At 34.7% G+C, this 19,927-nt stretch overlaps 2 protein-coding genes across 2 annotated transcripts; both read right to left on the bottom strand.

Moving 5' to 3' along the window:
* Positions 1 to 5,029: 5,029 nt before the first annotated feature.
* Positions 5,030 to 5,962, bottom strand: LOC138833657 (olfactory receptor 5W2-like). Its single transcript, XM_070031939.1, has one exon. The coding sequence runs from the start codon at positions 5,960 to 5,962 to the stop codon at positions 5,030 to 5,032; it is 933 nt and encodes a 310-aa protein (XP_069888040.1).
* A 4,395-nt stretch (positions 5,963 to 10,357) lies between these two features.
* Positions 10,358 to 11,290, bottom strand: LOC138833656 (olfactory receptor 5W2-like). The gene has a single exon (XM_070031938.1). It carries the CDS (start codon positions 11,288 to 11,290, stop codon positions 10,358 to 10,360), a length of 933 nt encoding a protein of 310 aa, XP_069888039.1.
* Between the last annotated feature and the right edge of the window lie 8,637 nt (positions 11,291 to 19,927).

The following is a 19,927-nucleotide window of genomic DNA, read 5'->3' as shown; positions in this document are numbered from 1 at the left end:
CAACCACTTTGGAGAGCAGTATGGAGGTTCCTCAAAAGACTCCACATACAGCTCCCCTATGACCCAGCAATCCCACTTTTGGGCATTTACCCAAATGATCACAAACAAAACCATACTAAAGCTACCAGTACAACTATGTTTATTGTAGCATTATTTACCATAGCTAAGATGTAGAACCAAATCAGATGCCCCTCCGTAGATCAATGAATCAAGAAAATGAGATATATATATATGTATATATAAACACAAACATACACACACACACATACACACATACACAATGGAATTCTATGCCTCCATCAGAAAGAATGACATTGCCCCATTTGTTAAGAACTGGAAAGACTTGGAAAAAATTATATTAAGTGAAGTAAACCAGGTCCAAAGAAACATATGTCCTATAGTTTCCCTTATTTGCAATAACTAGTATATGTCTGGGACAAGCAGAAAAGTTCAAAAGCTATGTACATATGACCAGATAAGATGATGATAAGTGAACTGAACCCCAAGATAAGGACACAAGTGGGTTTTTTCCTTGCTTGCTATTGTTCCTAATATTTATAATGTACCATGTGTTTTTTTTGCATTGGGATTTTTAAAAAAATCATTTATTTATAAATCCTCAATAAAATATAAAGGTAATCAACCTTGATGCACAAAAAAATTTGTGAGTCAAATTTAAAGTTACTAAATTGCAGAGTGTTTAAGTTGGCAAGAAGAATGAAAATCATTCATTTACACACTACTTAACATTTGATTCCTCATTGTTCCAATAAAATAGTTTTATTTTCCATGTCCATTTGATTAAAGGATTTGAGAAACCTACCTGAGATGAGTTCTTTCTGTTTTTATCTCTAGTACCTGAACAATATTTAAATCATATTTTATTTTCTCCTTGTGACTCTTGGGATTTATAGCTCTGAGAAGTCTGCCTTCACTGTTTTGTGTTATTCATCTATAATTAATTAGATTCCTGTCTCAGAATTTTCCTTTGAGAGTACTGTAGCAATTATCTAAAAGCTGGAATTTTAGTTCTTTACCCTTGTGATACTATCTGCCATGCCTATTACATCAAAAAGACCAGAGATGTGGCTCAATCTTTTTTATGTAAATGTAAAATCACTCATATATTTCAAATTGTTCTCAATACTGTTATGAGTTTTCATGACAGTAGAGTTATAATTTTTAGCAGTACAGAGTTGCACCTTGGAAAATCATAAAAATACTCTACATTAAAACTCTCTTTAACATAAAAATTAGATTAAAGGAGAGGGTGTATTACCTAGAGTCAAACATGACATCTCTTTCATTCATATATTTAGAAGAGACAGTAGCAAGTACAATGTACAGAGTTTGATTACATAAAGTGTATTACTTACATCCTCTACATGTCAAAATATTACTATCATCTATTATTACTCCAAAACTATACTACCAGTCACTTTAAACCAAAATTAATAATATAGATCACTTTACATAATTTAATGCTGTAAATAATACAAACGGGAAGAAATTGTGAAGATTGAATTATACAGTCCAGGATAGTATGATTGATTGCTACCTAAGCTGATTATGTACACCAACTATTATGAATAGTGCTGTAATAAAAATGAGTGTTCTGAGATATCTTGTGTGAGTGACTTTGTATTTTTCTAAGTTCCTTCCTCAAAGCAAATAATTTAATTGTCAATATGTGCCATGTTAAATGTGAATTTATGAGTGGAAGATAAGGCAATTGGGTGGAAAATTTGCTCACCTGAAATGTTGGACAATCCAGTCATGGCTAGTCCTTCTTTGTTTCCATGTTAACAGGTTTCAGTCAATGCATTCTTGTGTTCCTTGTCTTAGTCTAGCTGAGCAGTCACAACAAAATGCTATAGATCAATTCGCATATAAGTAATAGTGACAAGAAAATGTTTTTCACAGTTCTAGAGACTACAGTCCCAAATCCCAGACAGATTCAATACAGTCCCAAATTCCAGACAGATTCAGTATCTGGAGGGAGCCTAAATTCCTGAACATAGGGCATCCTGATATTCTGTGGACCTGTTTCATATGGAGAATAATTAAATTTTCAAAAGTTCTTCTCTCGTAAATTTCTTACCTCCCTAGACTCTTACATCCTAACATATCATCACGTTCAAGGTTAGGACCTCAAAATATGGCACAAGATATCACAATGATGGTTCTAAGGTACAGTTTAGGAAGACTGGATGTTAATTGAGGAAATTGTATGTAGTTCGAATCTTACAGAACCTTTTATCTAGAGCCAGAAATCATAGATGTTTTCACCTGGTACCTTTTTCTGACATGACCCCAAGTACTTGAAAGAGTGATGTTCAGAAGTTACTTGTATTTGAAAATATTGTAGAAGAGAATATTTAACACTGGCCCCCAGAAAACCTGAGTAACCCAGTGACTTTTAGTTTCTCATTGTAATACATAAAACATAGCTGCTTCCTTTTTTCTCCAGAAGCTGAATTATCACTTAAGCTAGCAGAGAAATTCAAGCAGAAAAAATGACAGAAAGAAATATCAAAGATATACACAGAAATGCATACTCCTTAAAATTAATGAAATTGATTTCTATGTCTTTGATGATCCATTACTGAGTGTCTATTCTATCTGCTATTAGAAATGTTAGTGTATAGAGGTGCATACATATGTGAATAAGTGTGTATGTGTGTTGAAATCATGTGTGTGTAGAGAACATACAATCCCCTCAGCCCATTTTTTATTGTTACCTGAAAAACAATAAAGTCATTATGTTAAGGACACTGTATTCTGTTGGACTATCTTGTGGTCAAATTTTATAACAACAGTTTGGATTTTCACTGAAATTATAAGAAGTAATTTTTTAAAAATATTAATTATTCTTTTATTGGAGATATTGATGTAAAACACTAGGGTGACAATAAATAATGATTTAAGTGGGTGACAGTGAACTATTTCACCAGGGCTGAGACAAATTTTATGAGGGACAAAAAGAAAATTTTCAGGAGGAAGTGAAGATAAAGCTTGTCATACACAGAAGAATCTTTTAAATCATTCTTTAGATTTGAACCTGATTTCCTATATACAGACCTGTCTACTTAATGAATTTATTTGTTATGTATCTCCCTAATATCCAATGCTTCCTCTAATATAATATATGCAGAGGCCTTTCTTTGGCACATTATAATTGACTATCATTCCCTGGAATATATTTTACAGTCTTTATTATTTCAACAATGCATTTTAAATTATTTAAGGAATCATAGCCTAATATGTCTCATTGAAACATAAATGTCAGTAGGAAATAAATCACTGAAATTTCAGGGAATATAAAGCAAAAATGCTGGAAAACAATCCCTAATTTTTTACCTCCCTAATTTTTCTGTCTTATGGTAATTTTTTTATTGTGAAAATACTGTACAGAGGGGTTACAATTACATGGCAGGAAATGAGTACATTTCTTAACAAGCATTGTAGCCTCCTCCTTTGTTTCCCCTTCCCATCCTCCTTCCCATCCTCCCCCAACCCCCCCACCCAATCCTCCTCCCCCCCACCGCCCACCCCCGCCAACAAAGTTGTAAAGTTCGTTTTTCAACATAAGGACTTGTACATCTCATTGTTGCAATGGATCCACATGTATTCATAGCTAAATGATTTGTTTTTCCCTTCCCCTCCACAAATTATACCAACATCAAATACAGTGAAAGAAGGGGTTATACCGTGGGGGAGGGACATACAAAGCAACAAAGAAATCATCTTATAAATGTGTTAGAAACAATCGCATGATAGAAAAAAGAAAACATTTGAGTACATATCTTAGGGTTCATTTCCCTTACATCAACTTATCTGACCTTTGCTCCTTGTCTCAGACATATACTAGTTATTGCAAATAAGGGAAACCATGGGACCTATGTTTCTTTGGCTTACTTCACTTAATATATTTTTTCCAAGTCTTTCTATTTCCCAACAAATGGGGCAATGTCGTTCTTTCTGATGGAGGCATAGAATTCCATTGTGTATATATACCACGTTTACTTGATCCATTCATCTACTGAGGGGCATCTGGGTTGGTTCCATATCTTAGCTATGGTAAATAATGCTGCAATAAACATAGTTGTGCTGGTAGCTTTAGTGTGGTCTTGTTTGTGATCATTTGGGTAAATGCCCAAAAGTGGGATTGCTGTACCTCCCTAATTTTTTTAATCATAGCTAAAATTAAATAAAAGAATAAACAAATAAAAATGTATACAATTAAATCATGAAAATTTTACAAAATGAAGGAATAAATATATTAAAATAAATTCAATCACGAGGCCTGGCATGTTTGAAAATCTGCAATATATTCTTATAATTTCATCTAGTACAATTACATATTTTATGAAATCAAACTATGAGGTAAAAGTGTATTTCTCTTTTATTGTTAGTATAAATTTGAGATATGGAAGGCTTAGAGTTACATGAGTCAGGTAATGACTACAGTTCTTTTGGACAATGTCCCCCCTTCCCTTTCTCTCCCAGCTGTTTTCCCTCTTGTACTCACTGCCAAGCTGACTAGCTCATTTTCAACATAGTGGCCAGTGAGTAATACTACTATATTTGTTGATAGTTGTCCCTCCACGTCTGTGCCCTCCCTTATCATCCCCAAACCAGAATCGCAGGAACAAAAGAAATAAAAAGAAAAGAAAGGAAAAGAGTAACAACAACAAGAAAACCTATTTCCATTTCTGGAGATCATTTTCATAATTATTTTATATGATCAGAGGCACATAGGTACTTTGCCTTGTGCTCTCTCCCTAAAAGTATCTTTAATGGGGTCACTGCATGTGAGTGGGATAGTGTCCTTTGTAATTTATCATGTCCAAGTACATTTTAGGTCTATCTTAGTTAAATGAAAGAAAACATAGCCATTTGTCTCTCTGAGCTTGATGTACCTCAATCGACATGATTTATAACTATATTTTGTATATATCATGCAATATAATTTTACACTAACAACAACCACTAGATGAATGTGTACCAGTAAACACAATACAATTATTTAGAGGCACATTTTATTCTTTAGTTTGTCAAGAGCCTGTTTCACATCTTTGTTCCTTAGGCTATATATGAGAGGGTTCAGCATAGGAATCACAAGGGTATAAAACAGAGACGTCATTTTGTCTTGGTCCAGGGAATAGGAAGAACTCGGCCGGAAATACATGAACAGCATAGTCCCCTGGAAAATGGCCACAGCAGTTAAGTGTGAAGTGCAGGTGGAGAAAGCTTTGAACCTGCCCTCAGCAGAGCGGATCTTGATCACTGATAAGATGATGTAACAGTAAGAGATGAGGACTCCTGAGATGGTGCTCAGTTCAATGAAACCAAAAATTGTGAAGATTGCTAATTCATTGATGCGTGTGTCAGAGCAAGAGATCAGCAGGAGAGGAGGCACATCACAGAAGAAATGATTGATCTCATTGGACCCACAGAAACATAAGCGGAATGTCAATGTAGTATGCACCAAAGCATCTGTTATTCCCACCAGGTAAACCGCAGCCAGGAGCTGGGAGCGCACCTTGCTGGACATGTCCACGGCATAGAGCAGAGGGTTACTGATGGCCTTGTACCGGTCAAAGGCCATCACTGCCAGCAGCATGCACTCCGCATCTGTAAAGATGCAGAAGATGAGGAACTGCAGGACACAGCCTGCAAAGGGAACTGATGTACTCTTGGTGAGCAGGTCCACCAGCATCTTGGGCCCAACGGCAGAGGAATAGCAGAGGTCAGAGAAAGAGAGGTGGCTGAGGAAAATGTACATAGGTGTGTGAAGCTGGGAGTCCATCCTGATTAAGGTGATCATGCCAAGGTTTGCCATGAAACTGATGAGATACAAAACAAGGAATGTAGCAAATAGAACCACTTTCATTGCAGGGTTATTGGTAATTCCCAAGAGAAGGAATTCAGTTGTTGAGGAGCAATTTCCGGTGATCATTCTCCTTTATTCTTTTCAAACACTGTCACAAAAGGATCAGGAAAGTGACAGATTAAGTATTGATGCCTCTCCGTATTTAAGCTTGTGCATATGAGATTAATTGTATATTCTATTCACTCTCTGAAAATAGGCCAAGGATATACCCCTACTTAAAGGTGCATTATTGTTAAAAATTAAAACCAAATGACTAATGTATTTTGATCAAACTTTTCCCTAAATTTACAAATACACGTATATTTATATGTATATATACACATGTATATTTGTTTATATGTATAAATATTTCTGAAATTGCTTACCTTAGTCACTCTCGTTTATTCTCAAGTAGAATATCTGAGTAAACTAAACCTGTGTTGATACCCAAAATATTGTGTCAGAAATTCCAAAGTTAAAGGCAAAAGTAAATATGATCCTTAAACTTGTACACTATTGACGCACAGACCATAGTTATTACCCTGCTCAAGTTAGGTCATGAATTTTAACTGTGACAGTAACATTGCATATAGTTTAATAATAGAAAATTATTCTAGTATTGTTTTAGTATTTAAAATTTATTGACAAAACAAACAAGTCTTATTTGATTTCTTATATCACTCTGTCACTTGTTTTATAGCATATTTACAATTGTATAACTCATTCAATTCCAATGGACAAATTTCTTTAAGAAATTAAACCCATGTCATAGAAAACTAGGCTATTACAATGATTCTTATTTAAAATTTGCTTTTTATTGACTTTTTTATTAAGCTAAGGTAACAACTAGCAGATATTGAGGGGAGATCTATGCTTCTGTTCCTTATGTTTCTGTTTGGGTTTATGTGCACATATAGGGCACTATAGATATTTGCTCATTTGTTTTACTAAAATTAGGAGGGAATCTGTATTTTGTCCTTTTTCCTAGACTTAAAAACTGAATTTAACTTATATGAGCTAGAATTTGAATACATTTGTCTTTGCATTTTGTTAACTATACTCATTTAAATGCAAATAGAACACATTTAAATTTACTTTCACAATATCATATGCAAAGTGATTTTAATATCTTCATTAAAATCTGAAGGTAATTAATCCTGACCAACACTAAAAAATATTATCAGTTAATCTCACACAAGTGTAACAAGAAAATATTACTAGCTAATAAATTACAGACATTTTAATTTAGCATGTAGGTTCAAAATCATTAATTTACTCATTATTCAATCTTATTCCTTATTATTCCAATTAAAATAAAATTTTATTTTCTATGACCATTTAATCAAAAGGGCTTCAGAAACTTACCTGAGAAGTGCAAGTCTTTCTGGTCTTATTCCTGGTCTGTGAATGACATGGAAATCACATTTTATTTTCTCCTGGTTACTCTTGGGATTTACATCTTTGAAAACTGCCTTTACTGTTTTGTGTTATTCAACTATGATTAATTAGATTTCTGGTTAAGAATTTTCCTTTGAGGATACTGCTGCAATTTCAGTAAAGGTTGAAATTTTAATTCTTTATCCTTTTGTTACTTGCCTACTTTACAATACTAGTATTCCAATTTTGTTCAACAGACCACAAATATGGTTTAATCTTTTGCATAAATATGAAATAATTCATGTATTTCATATTTACCCAAATATTGTGAGGGGTTTTCAGACAGAAGATTCATAATTTTTAGATGTAGAGTGTTGTTACTTGGGAAGTAATAAAAATATTCTGCATTAAAAATTGAAAAAATTAGGGGCTGGGAAGGTGGCTCAGTGGTAGAGCACTTGTCTTGCATGCATGAGGCCCTGGGCTCGATTCCTCAGCACCACATAAGCAAAAAGAAAAAAGCCGGAAGTGGTGTTGTGGCTCAAGTGGTAGAGCACTAGCCTTCAGCTGAAGAGCTGAGGGACAGCACCCAGGCCCAGAGTTCAAGCCCATGACCGGACCCCCCAAAAAAATTCAAAAAATTAGATTGAAGAAGACTGTTTTCATAATCAAACATGACAACACTTTAATTCAATATCTGGTGGGAACCTAAATTTATTTTCCTAGCCATCCTGATATTCAGTCTGTATATAACTAAGAGGGTCAGGGACAGCTCTGGACCTGTTTCATGTTGGCAGTAATTCAATTCTCAAAGGTTCTAGTCTTGTGAATTTCCATCTCCTTCAGTTCTTCTCCTATAATATATCAGCAGGTTGAAGTGTAGGATCTTAATATATGGTACAGGAGGTATACCAGTTTTACTAAGGTATACTTCAGAAAAATTGAACATTAATTGAGAAGACAGTATGTAGTTAGAATCTTTCTGATCCTTTTATCTAGCACAAGAATCCAGAGCTGTTTTCGATACGATGTTTTCTTCTGACCTGACCACATAATTCTTGAAAACAGTGATGCTTGGATTTTACTTGTATTCAAAAACAAGATATTTGACACAGACAGCCAGATACCCTAGTGGCTTTTTGTCTCTGTAACTATAACTCATAAAACATGGCTGATTCCATGTTTTCTGAAGAAGTGACATCATTACTCAAGCCACCTGCCAAATTCAAGCAGAAAAAAAACAACAGAAGCAAATATCAAAGATGTGTACTCTTAAAGTTTAATGAAATTGATGTGTAGGTCTTTGACAATCCATTACCAAGTATTAATTTTATCTACTTTGTAAAAAGTGTTAGTGTATGGAGGCCAATGCATGTGTGAGTGTGTCCGTGCATGTCTGTGAGTTTGCTTGTGTAGAATGTACAATGCCCTCGGTTAACTTTGCTTTTACTAGCATCTGACAAACACTTAAAATAATTATATGAGTGGGCATTGCATTTTTTGTGGTCCAGACTTTACACACATATTTTGGATTAGCATTAAAATTTATCAACAATAACAACAAAAAACCCGCAAGCACAATAATTCCCTTATTGGAGATACAGATGCAAAACAACAAGGTTCATTTATTTATGTATTTATTTATTATTGCAACTGTGATATACATAGGAATTACAGTTACATAAGTAAAGTCGTGTGTAAATTTATTTTCAAGCAGTGTTACACCCGCCCTCGTTTTCTCCCACTTTCCCTCCTCCAACCCAATCACCTTCCCCCCAAATTGGAAAGTTCATTTCCAAAATTGTGTCTAGTGGGTATAGCAGTGGAGTTGGCTCACCCTTTCTCCCACAGTTTCTGTGCTTCTCCTTCCCTTCCCCAAATCAAATAAGCTTATATACAAGACAAAAGGTACAGATATCAGAGGCAGTCACCATGGAGAGTAAACCAGAGGAGAAAAAAAAAGAAAGACCAAAGAAAGAACTGTTAATAGTACCTTAAAAACAAAATAAAACAACCATAAAAACCCACTCCTGTATCCATATCATGAAGATCATTTCAATTAGTATCAGCATCATTAAACACACACACACACACACACACACACACACACACACACACTGGAATTCTATGCTTTCATCAGAAAGAATGACACCACCCCATTCATAAGGTAATATAAAAACTTGGGAAACATCGTATTCAGTGAAATAAGCCAGACCCAAAGAAAGATAGGCTCCATGGTTTCTCTCATTTGTTATCATTAGTATATGAATAGAATAATCTTAGCAGAGGTTCCCAATGGCCCAATAGGTATGTACATATGACCATATAAAATGATGCTCATCAAAATGAACTCCAGAATATGGAAACAAGGTTAACTTTAAATAATGATTGAATTGGGTATCTGTGAACAATTACAAGACTATTTCCTCAGTGGAAATGTCCTGGAGGTAGTATTGTTCAAGCATGTCATCACACAGAAGTATTTCGTCAGAATCTTTTAAAGTATTCTTTAGATCTTACAGTGATTTGCTTTATAAATATACAGACCTGTTTACTGCAATAATTTTCAATTTGCTGTGCACCGCCTAAAATCTAATCTTCTCTCAGACATGCATCCTTTGCATATGATAATCTATATCCATAAAAACTATCCTTTGGTCCACTAGAATCAGATCTTATGCCTTTGTACATATTCTGCAATCTTTTTTTATTTCAACAAGGTTTTGAGGCTCATTTGAATTATTTAAGTAGCCACTTAAAGCCAATTGATTTAACTAGAACATAAATGTCAGCAGGAAATTTTCATGGACTATGAAGCAAAAATATTAGAACATACTCACTAAATTTTGTCATAATTGGAATTAAAAGGAAAATACAAATAAATGAAACTTTGGCACAACTATATCAGGAAAATGTTCACACCGAAGCAATAAATATATTAATATAAATGACATGTGTGCAATATTTTCTTAGTTTGTCTAGTATAAATGCACATTTTATTTAATCAAACTATGAGTTACAACTGTATTTCTTATGTCTTTCAATGTAATATTAGAAAAACAACACCACTAGAAGAATGTATACTTGTATACATAACATAATGATTTAACAGTACATTTTATTTTTCAGTTTTTCTAGGGCCTGTTTCACGTCCTTGTTCCTTAGGCTATATATGAGAGGGTTCAGCATAGGAATCACAAGGGTGTAAAACAGAGACGTCATTTTGTCTTGGTCCAAGGAGTAGGAAGAACTCGGCCGGAAATACATGAAGAGCATGGTCCCCTGGAAAATGGCCACTGCAGTTAAGTGTGAGGTGCAGGTGGAGAAAGCTTTGAACCTGCCCTCAGCAGAGCGGATCTTGATCACTGATAAGATGATGTAACAGTAAGAGATGAAGACTCCTGAGATGGTGCTCAGTTCAATAAACCCAAAAATCGTGAATAAAACCAATTCATTAACTCGAATGTCGGAACAGGAAAGGAGAAATAGTGGAGGCATATCACAGAAGAAATGGTTAATTTCATTAGGACCACAGAAACATAATTTGAATGTCAATGTGGTGTGTATCAATGAATCTGTCAGCCCCACCAGATAAACTGCAGCCACAAGCAGGGTGCACACTTTGCTGGACATGTTCACGGTATAGAGCAAGGGGTTGCTGATGGCCTTGTACCGGTCAAAGGCCATCACTGCCAGCAGTAGACACTCAGCATCTGCAAAGATGCAGAAGATCAAAAATTGCAGAGCACAGCCAAGGAAAGGAATTGATTTCCTTTGAGCTAATAAGTCAACAAGCATCTTGGGACCAATGGCAGTGGAGTAACAGAGGTCACAGAAAGAGAGGTGACTGAGGAAGAAGTACATGGGTGTGTGAAGCTGCAAGTCCACTCGGATCAAAATGATCATTCCAAGATTTGCCAGAAAATTTATGAGATAGACCAGTAGAAACATGGTGAAAAGCGTAACTTCCATGTCACGGTTATTAGTAATTCCTAATAAAGTGAATTCATTTAAGGAAGAGCAATTTCCTCTGTCCATTCTTCTCTATTGTGGAAACAATCAAAAGAGGGTCTGCTCATATTTAATTGTGCACATCAATGAAGAAATCTGTGAAGTAAAACATAATTTGTTTTAATAATTTTCTTTCCCTCCTGAGAGAAATATACATTTTTGTGTCAAGCTTCAAAGCCATTGTATTCTCACAAGAATAAAATAATAATAACACAAAGCAAAAACTGAGATGGTATATAAGATTTTTTAAATGATATATATGTAGTTGATAATTACATACATATGTAATATATTATTATATATTATTATATAACACTTCGGGTAGCATTCTATATCTTTAGTTTCTCTTTTTCCTCAAAATAATATGGATGAAACTTGAATTCTAGAGATAATAATCTGTGATAAAGCATTAAAATTTACTAGGCTTAAAATACCCATCGGGAAAGAAAAATAGTCTTATCAATATGAGCACACAACTGACTGAAGAAAATTTGTACTATTACTCTACTTTCTTATACTATGTAGTTTTCAGTATATGATGCGGTATGAGAGTTTTATTATATTTTTCCATTTTATTATATTTTTTCCTTTTTATTATTTTTATTTTTTTATCTTCCTTAGGTAGGTATACAAAGGAGTTGCCATTCAACAGAGCAGTTTCTGAACTCAGTGCCTCTGGATAGATGTCACCTCTTTTAACATTCTCACCCATCTATGCATCCCATCCCCATTCCTTCCTTGACTTTTCCTAATTTTTAGGTAATGTTTTTGCTATTTAGCACAGCTATGTATGTATACAGTGCATCTTGATCTGTATCATCCCTTCAACATCTTCACCTGCCTTCTGCCCAACCCTTCCCTTATTTTTCTCAGTTCTGAGGCATATACAATGCATTCTTGCCTGCATTCTACACATTTTTCAGTTCATTTTTCTAACCCCATTCTCTTGAGCTCCACCTCCCACCCCCTTTGAAAGTACCCATTTTCTAGTACTCCTTTTGTAAGGCTTTGTCTTAATCTTTCTAAAGAATTATATTGCTTGTGTTCTCCATAGATTCTAGTATAACTCAGTTAATTCAGTTATAACCACTTGGTTCTCATACAATGTACTAAATTCCAGATTTATAGTAACTTCCTATTTTCCAATAATGAGGGAAACCATGAAACCTTTGTTTCTCTGGGTCTGACTTACTTCACTTAACATAATCCTGTGCAAGTCTTCCATTTCCTTAGGAATGGTTCAGTGTGATTCTTTCTGCTGTTTGATTAAAATTCATTGTGCATGTGTATTTCATTTTATTGATCCATTCACTCATTGAGAGTCATCTGGGTTGATATTATGTTTTGACTACGGTAAATAATTCTGCAATGAACATGGCTGTGGTGGTGGCTTTAGTGTATCTTTGTTCATGCTCTGTTGGATAAATGCCCAGAAGTAGAATTACTGAGTCATAGGGGAGTTCTATGTTTAGCTTTTTTAAGGAACCCCCCCATACTGCTTTCCAGATTGGCTGAACAAGTTTACATTCCCACCAACAGTGCAGTAGTGTTCCCTTTTGGCCACATACCCGCCAGCATTTGTTCTTGTTAATGTTCTTGTTAATGGCCATTCTAACTAGGATGAGGTAGAATCTAAATGACAATCCCCTAACAAACTGAACTAAGACAAAATAGGAAAGCCACTCAAATAAAGTTAGAGATGAAGAAGGAAATATCTCCACAGATTCAAACAAAATTCAGAATATTATAAGGGAACAATTATGAGAATCTGGCAGAAATGGATATATTCTTTTTTCCCTTTAAGAATTAACCACATGATAATTCAGAGAAACAGTAAGATAGAAACTGAAAATCCATTTTCAAAATAATATGATTGTTGAAATGGACAAAACAAGCAATGAATGTGTATATGATGAAAGTGCTTTATATGCATGAATATAAATAGAAAAATAAAACCTGTTCAAATGGTTTTAATAAGAGGGAAAAGAACAGAGGACGGGTTGATTTTGATCTAGGTACTTTGTACGCACCTATATTTGGGTACAGATGTATTCCCCATTCTAACATTCCCACAACTAACAAAGAAAATAATTGAAACAAAATGAGAGACAAATGTTCAGTGGTATTCTGGCTTCTCTGAGTATATGTGTATCTATAAATATGTAATGTACTCTCACATATATATATATGTGTGTATATATATATATATATATATATATATATATATATATATATATACATACTGAAATACTGGAAATCATATTGTAACATGGGTATGGGTAAATTTTTCCTGTTGCTTTTTACCTAAATATGTATGGTATATATTTCATATAGTATTAGTTTACTTATTTATTTGTAATGTGGCACTTTGATTATATGTTAATTCAGTAAAGAAACTAAAAACCAATTTACATTCACATGTATACCAACACAAAGATTAAATGAGAAAGGGACTGCTTATGGAAATAGGAAGAAAACAAATAAAAATATCTTCTCTTAGGCACTGGTGGCTCACACCCTGTTTACTCCAGAGGCTGACATTTGAGGTTCTCAAGCCAGCATAGGCTGGGAAGTCCCCAAGAGCCTCTTATTTCCATCAAATACTCAAAACCTTGTGAAGATGTAACTCAAAATGGTAGATCTCTAGCTTTGTGTAAAAAGAGTTCAAGGACAGTGTCCAGGCCCTGAGTTCAAGCCCCATTATGGAAAAATATATATATGTTCTTTTACTTCAATTCTTGTTAGTATATATTAATTGTACAAATGGACTTCATCATATTTCCATGTATTTTTATAATGTATCTTGATCAAACTTACCCCCTTTCTTATCTCCTCCTCCTCAACTTTAAGCAAATTTTTAACATTTTTATACAAATAAGTTCACTCACTGTCTTTCATTTCTGAAATAGAAATCATCCAGTTCTTAGATGAAATCATCTGAATTTGGTCAGGAGACTTTGGGATTCTTCAAACTAAGTAAGATGGAACAAAATGATACAGAACCCTCATATTCATCAAAAATTAAGAGATCCAAGTTTAATTTTAAGCTCTAGAACTTACCAAGATGATCGGATCTTTGATAACTCAATGTTCGGCAGACAGTATTGATCTATACTACATAGCATCTGGGACCTAATTCTCTGCATAGATTTCCCTTGGGCTTTGTGATATGCAAACAGCTGATTACTTACATTTCTCATTCCTATATTCCCCTAAGAACATCTTAAGAAACATGGGAATTAAAATCTTGGATATGCTCACAAAATCTATCTGCATCACAAAGAAAACTGCAGATTATTACAATTTGCAGAATATATGCATATATGAGATTTTAATATGTTTTATTGTGAAAATACTGTACATAGGGGTTACAGTTACATGAGCAAGATAATGAGTACATTTCTTATGAAATTTTATCTGTGTTATCTCCCCCTTGATCTTAAATAGCCCCTCTGATTTAAGTCATTTCATCTCCTTTGTACTGTTCAATCTTGTTCATATTGCAGTTATTCTCCACAATCTTGCAGGGTTTTGAAAACTTTTTAACTAGCTTTCAATAATCTCTTGATTATGGAATCCATACTCCCAAAGAATTCATTTCTTTGGTTTATTTGATTTGTTCCCTAGGTTGGACACACTTTAACATCATCTGCTTCCAGAATATTCATCATGTCTCTAAGAAACACATACCTGTAGTGATCACTCTACCTTCCACACCCATGTTCCTATGATCCTATTCAGACCTTAAACTACCTTCCAATTCACGTGTTCACTATTCTCCCATCAAACATGATACAATCATATGGGAGAGGTTCTTTGGTAGCAACTTTTCCCTTGTGGTTTTCCAAATCTACCCAAGTTGTATCAAATCTCAGAATTTCAGTAATGTTTCATTTTCTGGATGTCACATCTTATTTTTTTTTATTTTTATTTTTTGGTCAGTTGTGGGCTTGAACTCTGGGCTTGGGCGCTGTCCCTGCACTCTTCAGCTCAAGGCTTGAGCCACAGTGCCACTTCCGGTTTTCTAGTTGTTTTATTGGAGATAAGAGTCTCATGGACTTTACTGCCTGGGCTGGCTTTGAACCGTGATCCTCAGATCTCAGCCTTCTGAGTAGCTAGGATTATAGGCGTGAGCCACTGGCACATCCTAAAAAAACACTTATCACTTAGAACACATCTGGGTTGTTGTTTCTTTTTATAGTCATCTGTAGCTGTGCCATGGACATTCATCTCAAGAGAAGCTTTAAATGTCACCTGTTCTACTAAGGATTATAATATTGCCATCTCCAAACCATGTATAACCCTCTTACATTTCACCGATTTCATTAGTTTATTGTATTTTCAAAATCATGTATTCTAATATTTGAATTACGTGTAAATTGTGCACATAAGAACTTATGTACTATATTTCTGGATATTTGGTATAGTTTTGTGCTTCTTATAGTACTTTATAAAAATCTGAAATGTAATCTTTTTTTAAACATTTATTCTTAACTATTTCACATATTTTTATAATGGAGAGTTCAGAACAAAGAGAAGTAAGGCATTGCCTTTTGCAGATTCATTCATATAGGGCTGTCCACTCCATAATCCTTTTTGTCTTAGTGTAGATTCTGGTCTTATAAATTGGCTCTATCACTTCTATTATCTTTTCCATTGTATGAAATCCCAAATGTGAGAAAAATTATGTGATAACTATTCATTCTTCCTTATATTGCATAATATGATGATCACCAGTTTCGCCATTTTTTTCTGCAAAAATCATCCTTTTCTTCTTAATGGCTTAATGATAATAATCTGAGAAGGAAATAGCAGCAGTAACTGACAAATGAGGTTCCATCATACTAGAAAGTTTCTTCTGCATGGTAAAGGGAACAATTAGCAGTAAAGTGACCCCTTGTAGAGTGGTAAAAATTCTTTAGCAGATATTAATCATATAGAGAATGATATCCAAAATAAGAAGAATGCACAAATGAATTGAAAGAATCATTCTTTCTTTCAATCAGTAAATAAACTGAACAGAAACACCTGAAATGAATAAATACATAGGTCCATCACAAATGTAAGTAAAATATGTCCAACATATTTACCATCAGAAAATTAAAGTAATTTAAACATACACATGCTCATAAAAGATAAGTTGTTGCTGTATTTGTTTTGTTTATTTGTGATTGTAATAGTATTAATTTTAGACGGTCGTTTTCACTTTCAGCAGCACTTGGGCCATTAAAATAGATACTTAAGACTCCTGCCTGGAAAATCCTTTACCGTGGTTATTTGAAAATAATTAAAATATCTATAATTATGTCTGGGCCATTTAGATTTCTTAAAAAATGACACAGAAGTTCCCCCAAACTACTTATTTTTGTCAATAACAAAAACAAATACATTATTTGGGAGAAAATTAAATAATTAGCTTAATTAAAGCTTTCTAGACTTTCATGCAAGTATATTCCTTATAAGAAGAGGGAAGCCAGGCGTTGATGGCTCACACCTGTAATCCTAGCTACTCAGAAAACTGAGATCTGAGGATCATGGTTCAAAACCAGCCTGGGCAGGAAAGTCCATGAAACTCTTATCTCCAATAAACTAATAGAAAATTGGAAGTAGCATTTGGGCTCAAGCTATAGAGTGTCACCTTGAGCAGAAGAGCTCAAGGACAGTGCCCAAGCCCAGAGTTCAAGCCCATGACCACCACCAACAACAACAAAACAAAAAACAAAAAACAAACAAAAAAGAGGGAAGCATTTCAAACCTATTATCCTGGCAATCTGGAGAATCAGTGAAATGAGTGGTTCCCCCCCCCCCCAGGAAAACATAAGTTGTCTATAATCCAGGTCAAACAAAGGCTGTGTGCAATCATGCACAGTGATTTATTTCATCTAGTAGGGAACATAATAGTGTTTACCTGTTATACACAGGGAAAGCTCAGACAGGAAGATCACAGGCCAGGCCAGAACAGGCATGAAAAAGAGATCCTTCCTTCAACAAGGAGGCTAAGGCATAAGTCACATGTTAGAACACTTACCTAGCAAGCATAAGGCCTCAAGTTCCATCCCAGCATGCATGAATGTGAGTGTGCATGTGCGTGTATGTGTGTGTGTGTATGCGTGCATGCACACACACACACTTTTAAATTAGACTTCTTTATTTATCCTGAAGAAAGGTTTTCTAATTATTTTCCATCCTGGTGAATGTTGCCACTTTATACTACTCCTGTGAGCATAAGAATTCTTTTTTTTTATTTCGTATGCATTTTCATTTTTATTATAAAGGTGATGTACAGATGCATTGCAGTTAAGTCAGGTAAAGAGTATATTTATTTTTAAGCAATGTCACCTGTTCCCTCACTCTTTCCAAGATTTTTCTCTCCAGTACCCACCCACAAATTGTACAGTTCCTTTTCAACATCAGGTCTAGTGAGTACCACTGCTGCAGTTGTTCTCCCTTCCTCCCTCCATTTCTGTGCCAGTCTTAAATTCCCGAAGACAGATAATCAAAAAAAAAACAAAGCAAAAGGAAAAGAAAACATCACAGCAATAAAAAAAAACCCTTTTTTTTTTACATTTGGTGGAGTTCAATCTCAATGAATATTATATTATTAGATGTGCATAGGTATTACACATATTTTAAGTGAAGTTAGCTAGACCTAGAGAAATGTAAATTTCATGGTTTCCTTCATTTGTGGTAACTAGAATGTGCCTGTAAGTCAACACAAGAAAACACACTGTACGTTAAAAAAAAAAAAGTAATAGACTAGGACATGATAAATTATGCATGTCTTTAGGCATTTACCCACAGTGAGACCAAAGGAGGATATTCATAGGAAAGGTACACAGAGCATAAGGATTTCTACTTGCAAATGATATGCAGAAAGTAGCTAAGTGAAGTTTAACTACTTAATAGTTGACATAAGGGAAGACAAATTTTTATGGGAACTCTTGGGAAAGTGTAGTAGGAGACAGAGGTACTTGGGAAAGTGAGAGTAAGGGAAGGGTTAACCTGACTAAAGAATGGTATGTGTATTTGAAAATAGCATGGTAAAAAATGTGAGCAATGAGCATATATATACTAAAGCAAGAGAAATCAAAGACAGGAATAATAAAAGCGTCCTGTACAGAGTGGACAGTGAAACATGTGATGACTGATTGGGGAAGTGTGGAGAAGGACTTGAGTGAGCATGGCAAAGGGGGTATGTACAAGTTCTTATATATGAACAGATGGGCATGACACAATGAACCCCCTTTTACATCGAATTGAGTCATAACTTCTTCATAGATAAAGAAATGCTCCACAGTGAAGAGCAGCAGCTCACAGAGTGGAGAAAACAATTAGCCAGGCAGGCTTTAGACAGGGGATACTTTATAATAGATAAAGAACTCAAGAAAGTAAACAACAACAGAAGAAGTAATACATTAAACAAACAAAAAAACAAACTGAACAGACACTGATATTCATTAATAAACTTAAAAAGAATGTTCACGGTCTTTAACCAGATGGAAATGCATGGATTTTAAGTGCTCATTTCCAAGGTACACCTGGGGAACGTTTCACAGTGTCATCGGCCTTTATGCTTTTTTTTCAAAAACATATTGATGATTATAATAGAAAAACTGTGTTCACTTCAGTAGTGCCTTCTCAATTTCTGTATCATGAGGGCTGTTTGTGTTGTGAAATTATACCGAGGAACAACATTTACTTTGGAGGTTCTCGAGAATGGTTCATTTACTCTTCTTTACATTTTCATTTTACTTAGTTTCACATTAATTGTATAAGGCAATTTTATTATGGTGTTTCACAAAACCACATATTATCATTTTAGTCAGATTGACCCACCTACTCTACTCCTCTTTCTTTCCCATTCCCATGTCCACCATTGTACAACAGCTGTCGGTGAGATACCTATGCATCTACATACATAGTCAGATAGCATTCCAATGTTATCTGTTCTTTCCTCCTAAGCTACCCTCCACCTTATTTCCCAAGGAGTCCTTCAGCTATGTAATATGATATATACAAACACACCTACATATTAAAAAATCTGTAAATATTAAAATCTTTAGCGCTTTGGAAGAAAGATATGCTCAATGAGGACATGGAAATAATTCGTGGAAAAATCATCTTAGACCCCAAATCATTAAAATGATTGCACAGTGACATTGTTGATACATAAGGATTTTCAAAAGAAATGTTATTAATAAAAATAAATTGCATAGACAAAATAAGTTATAGGTCACTTTCCATTACTTTTAGAACATAAATAACATTTTCAGTCAGTATATACATTTACAGGAGAAATACAACACATTTAGATATCCCCTCCCACTTTGGTGGGGGGGGAGGGAGGGAGGATTGGGTGGGTCGGGATTCAGGGTGGGAGATGGGAAGGGATGGGAAGGGGAAACAAAGGAAGAGGCTACAATGCTTGATAAGAAATGTACTCATTATCTTGCCCATGTAATTGTAACCCCTCTGTACAGTATTTTCACAATTAAAAAAAAGAAAATACCTGTTTTCCTACCATAAAAGGTAACTTTCAGGCCATAAGTAATGGCACAAAAGTACATTATGAGTTAGAATTTTCTCTATAATGTGGGTGCAAGTTAACATGTTTCTTGGGTAACTCAGTGACAAAAAGAAGTAAATCAAAGTAATCCACGGCAC

This window comes from Dipodomys merriami, unplaced genomic scaffold, assembly GCF_024711535.1.
Source record: "Dipodomys merriami isolate MVZ:Mamm:240054 unplaced genomic scaffold, mDipMer1.0.p SCAF_21, whole genome shotgun sequence".
Lineage (NCBI taxonomy): Eukaryota > Metazoa > Chordata > Mammalia > Rodentia > Heteromyidae > Dipodomys > Dipodomys merriami.
Note: the sequence above shows the minus strand (reverse complement) of the source record. Positions and strands in the feature narration are given on the sequence as shown.

Excerpts from the sequence above, each read along its gene's own strand:
- LOC138833657 (XM_070031939.1), bottom strand. The coding sequence starts at position 5,962 with ATGATCACCGGAAATTGCTCCTCAACAACTGAATTCCTTCTCTTGGGA.
- LOC138833656 (XM_070031938.1), bottom strand. The coding sequence starts at position 11,290 with ATGGACAGAGGAAATTGCTCTTCCTTAAATGAATTCACTTTATTAGGA.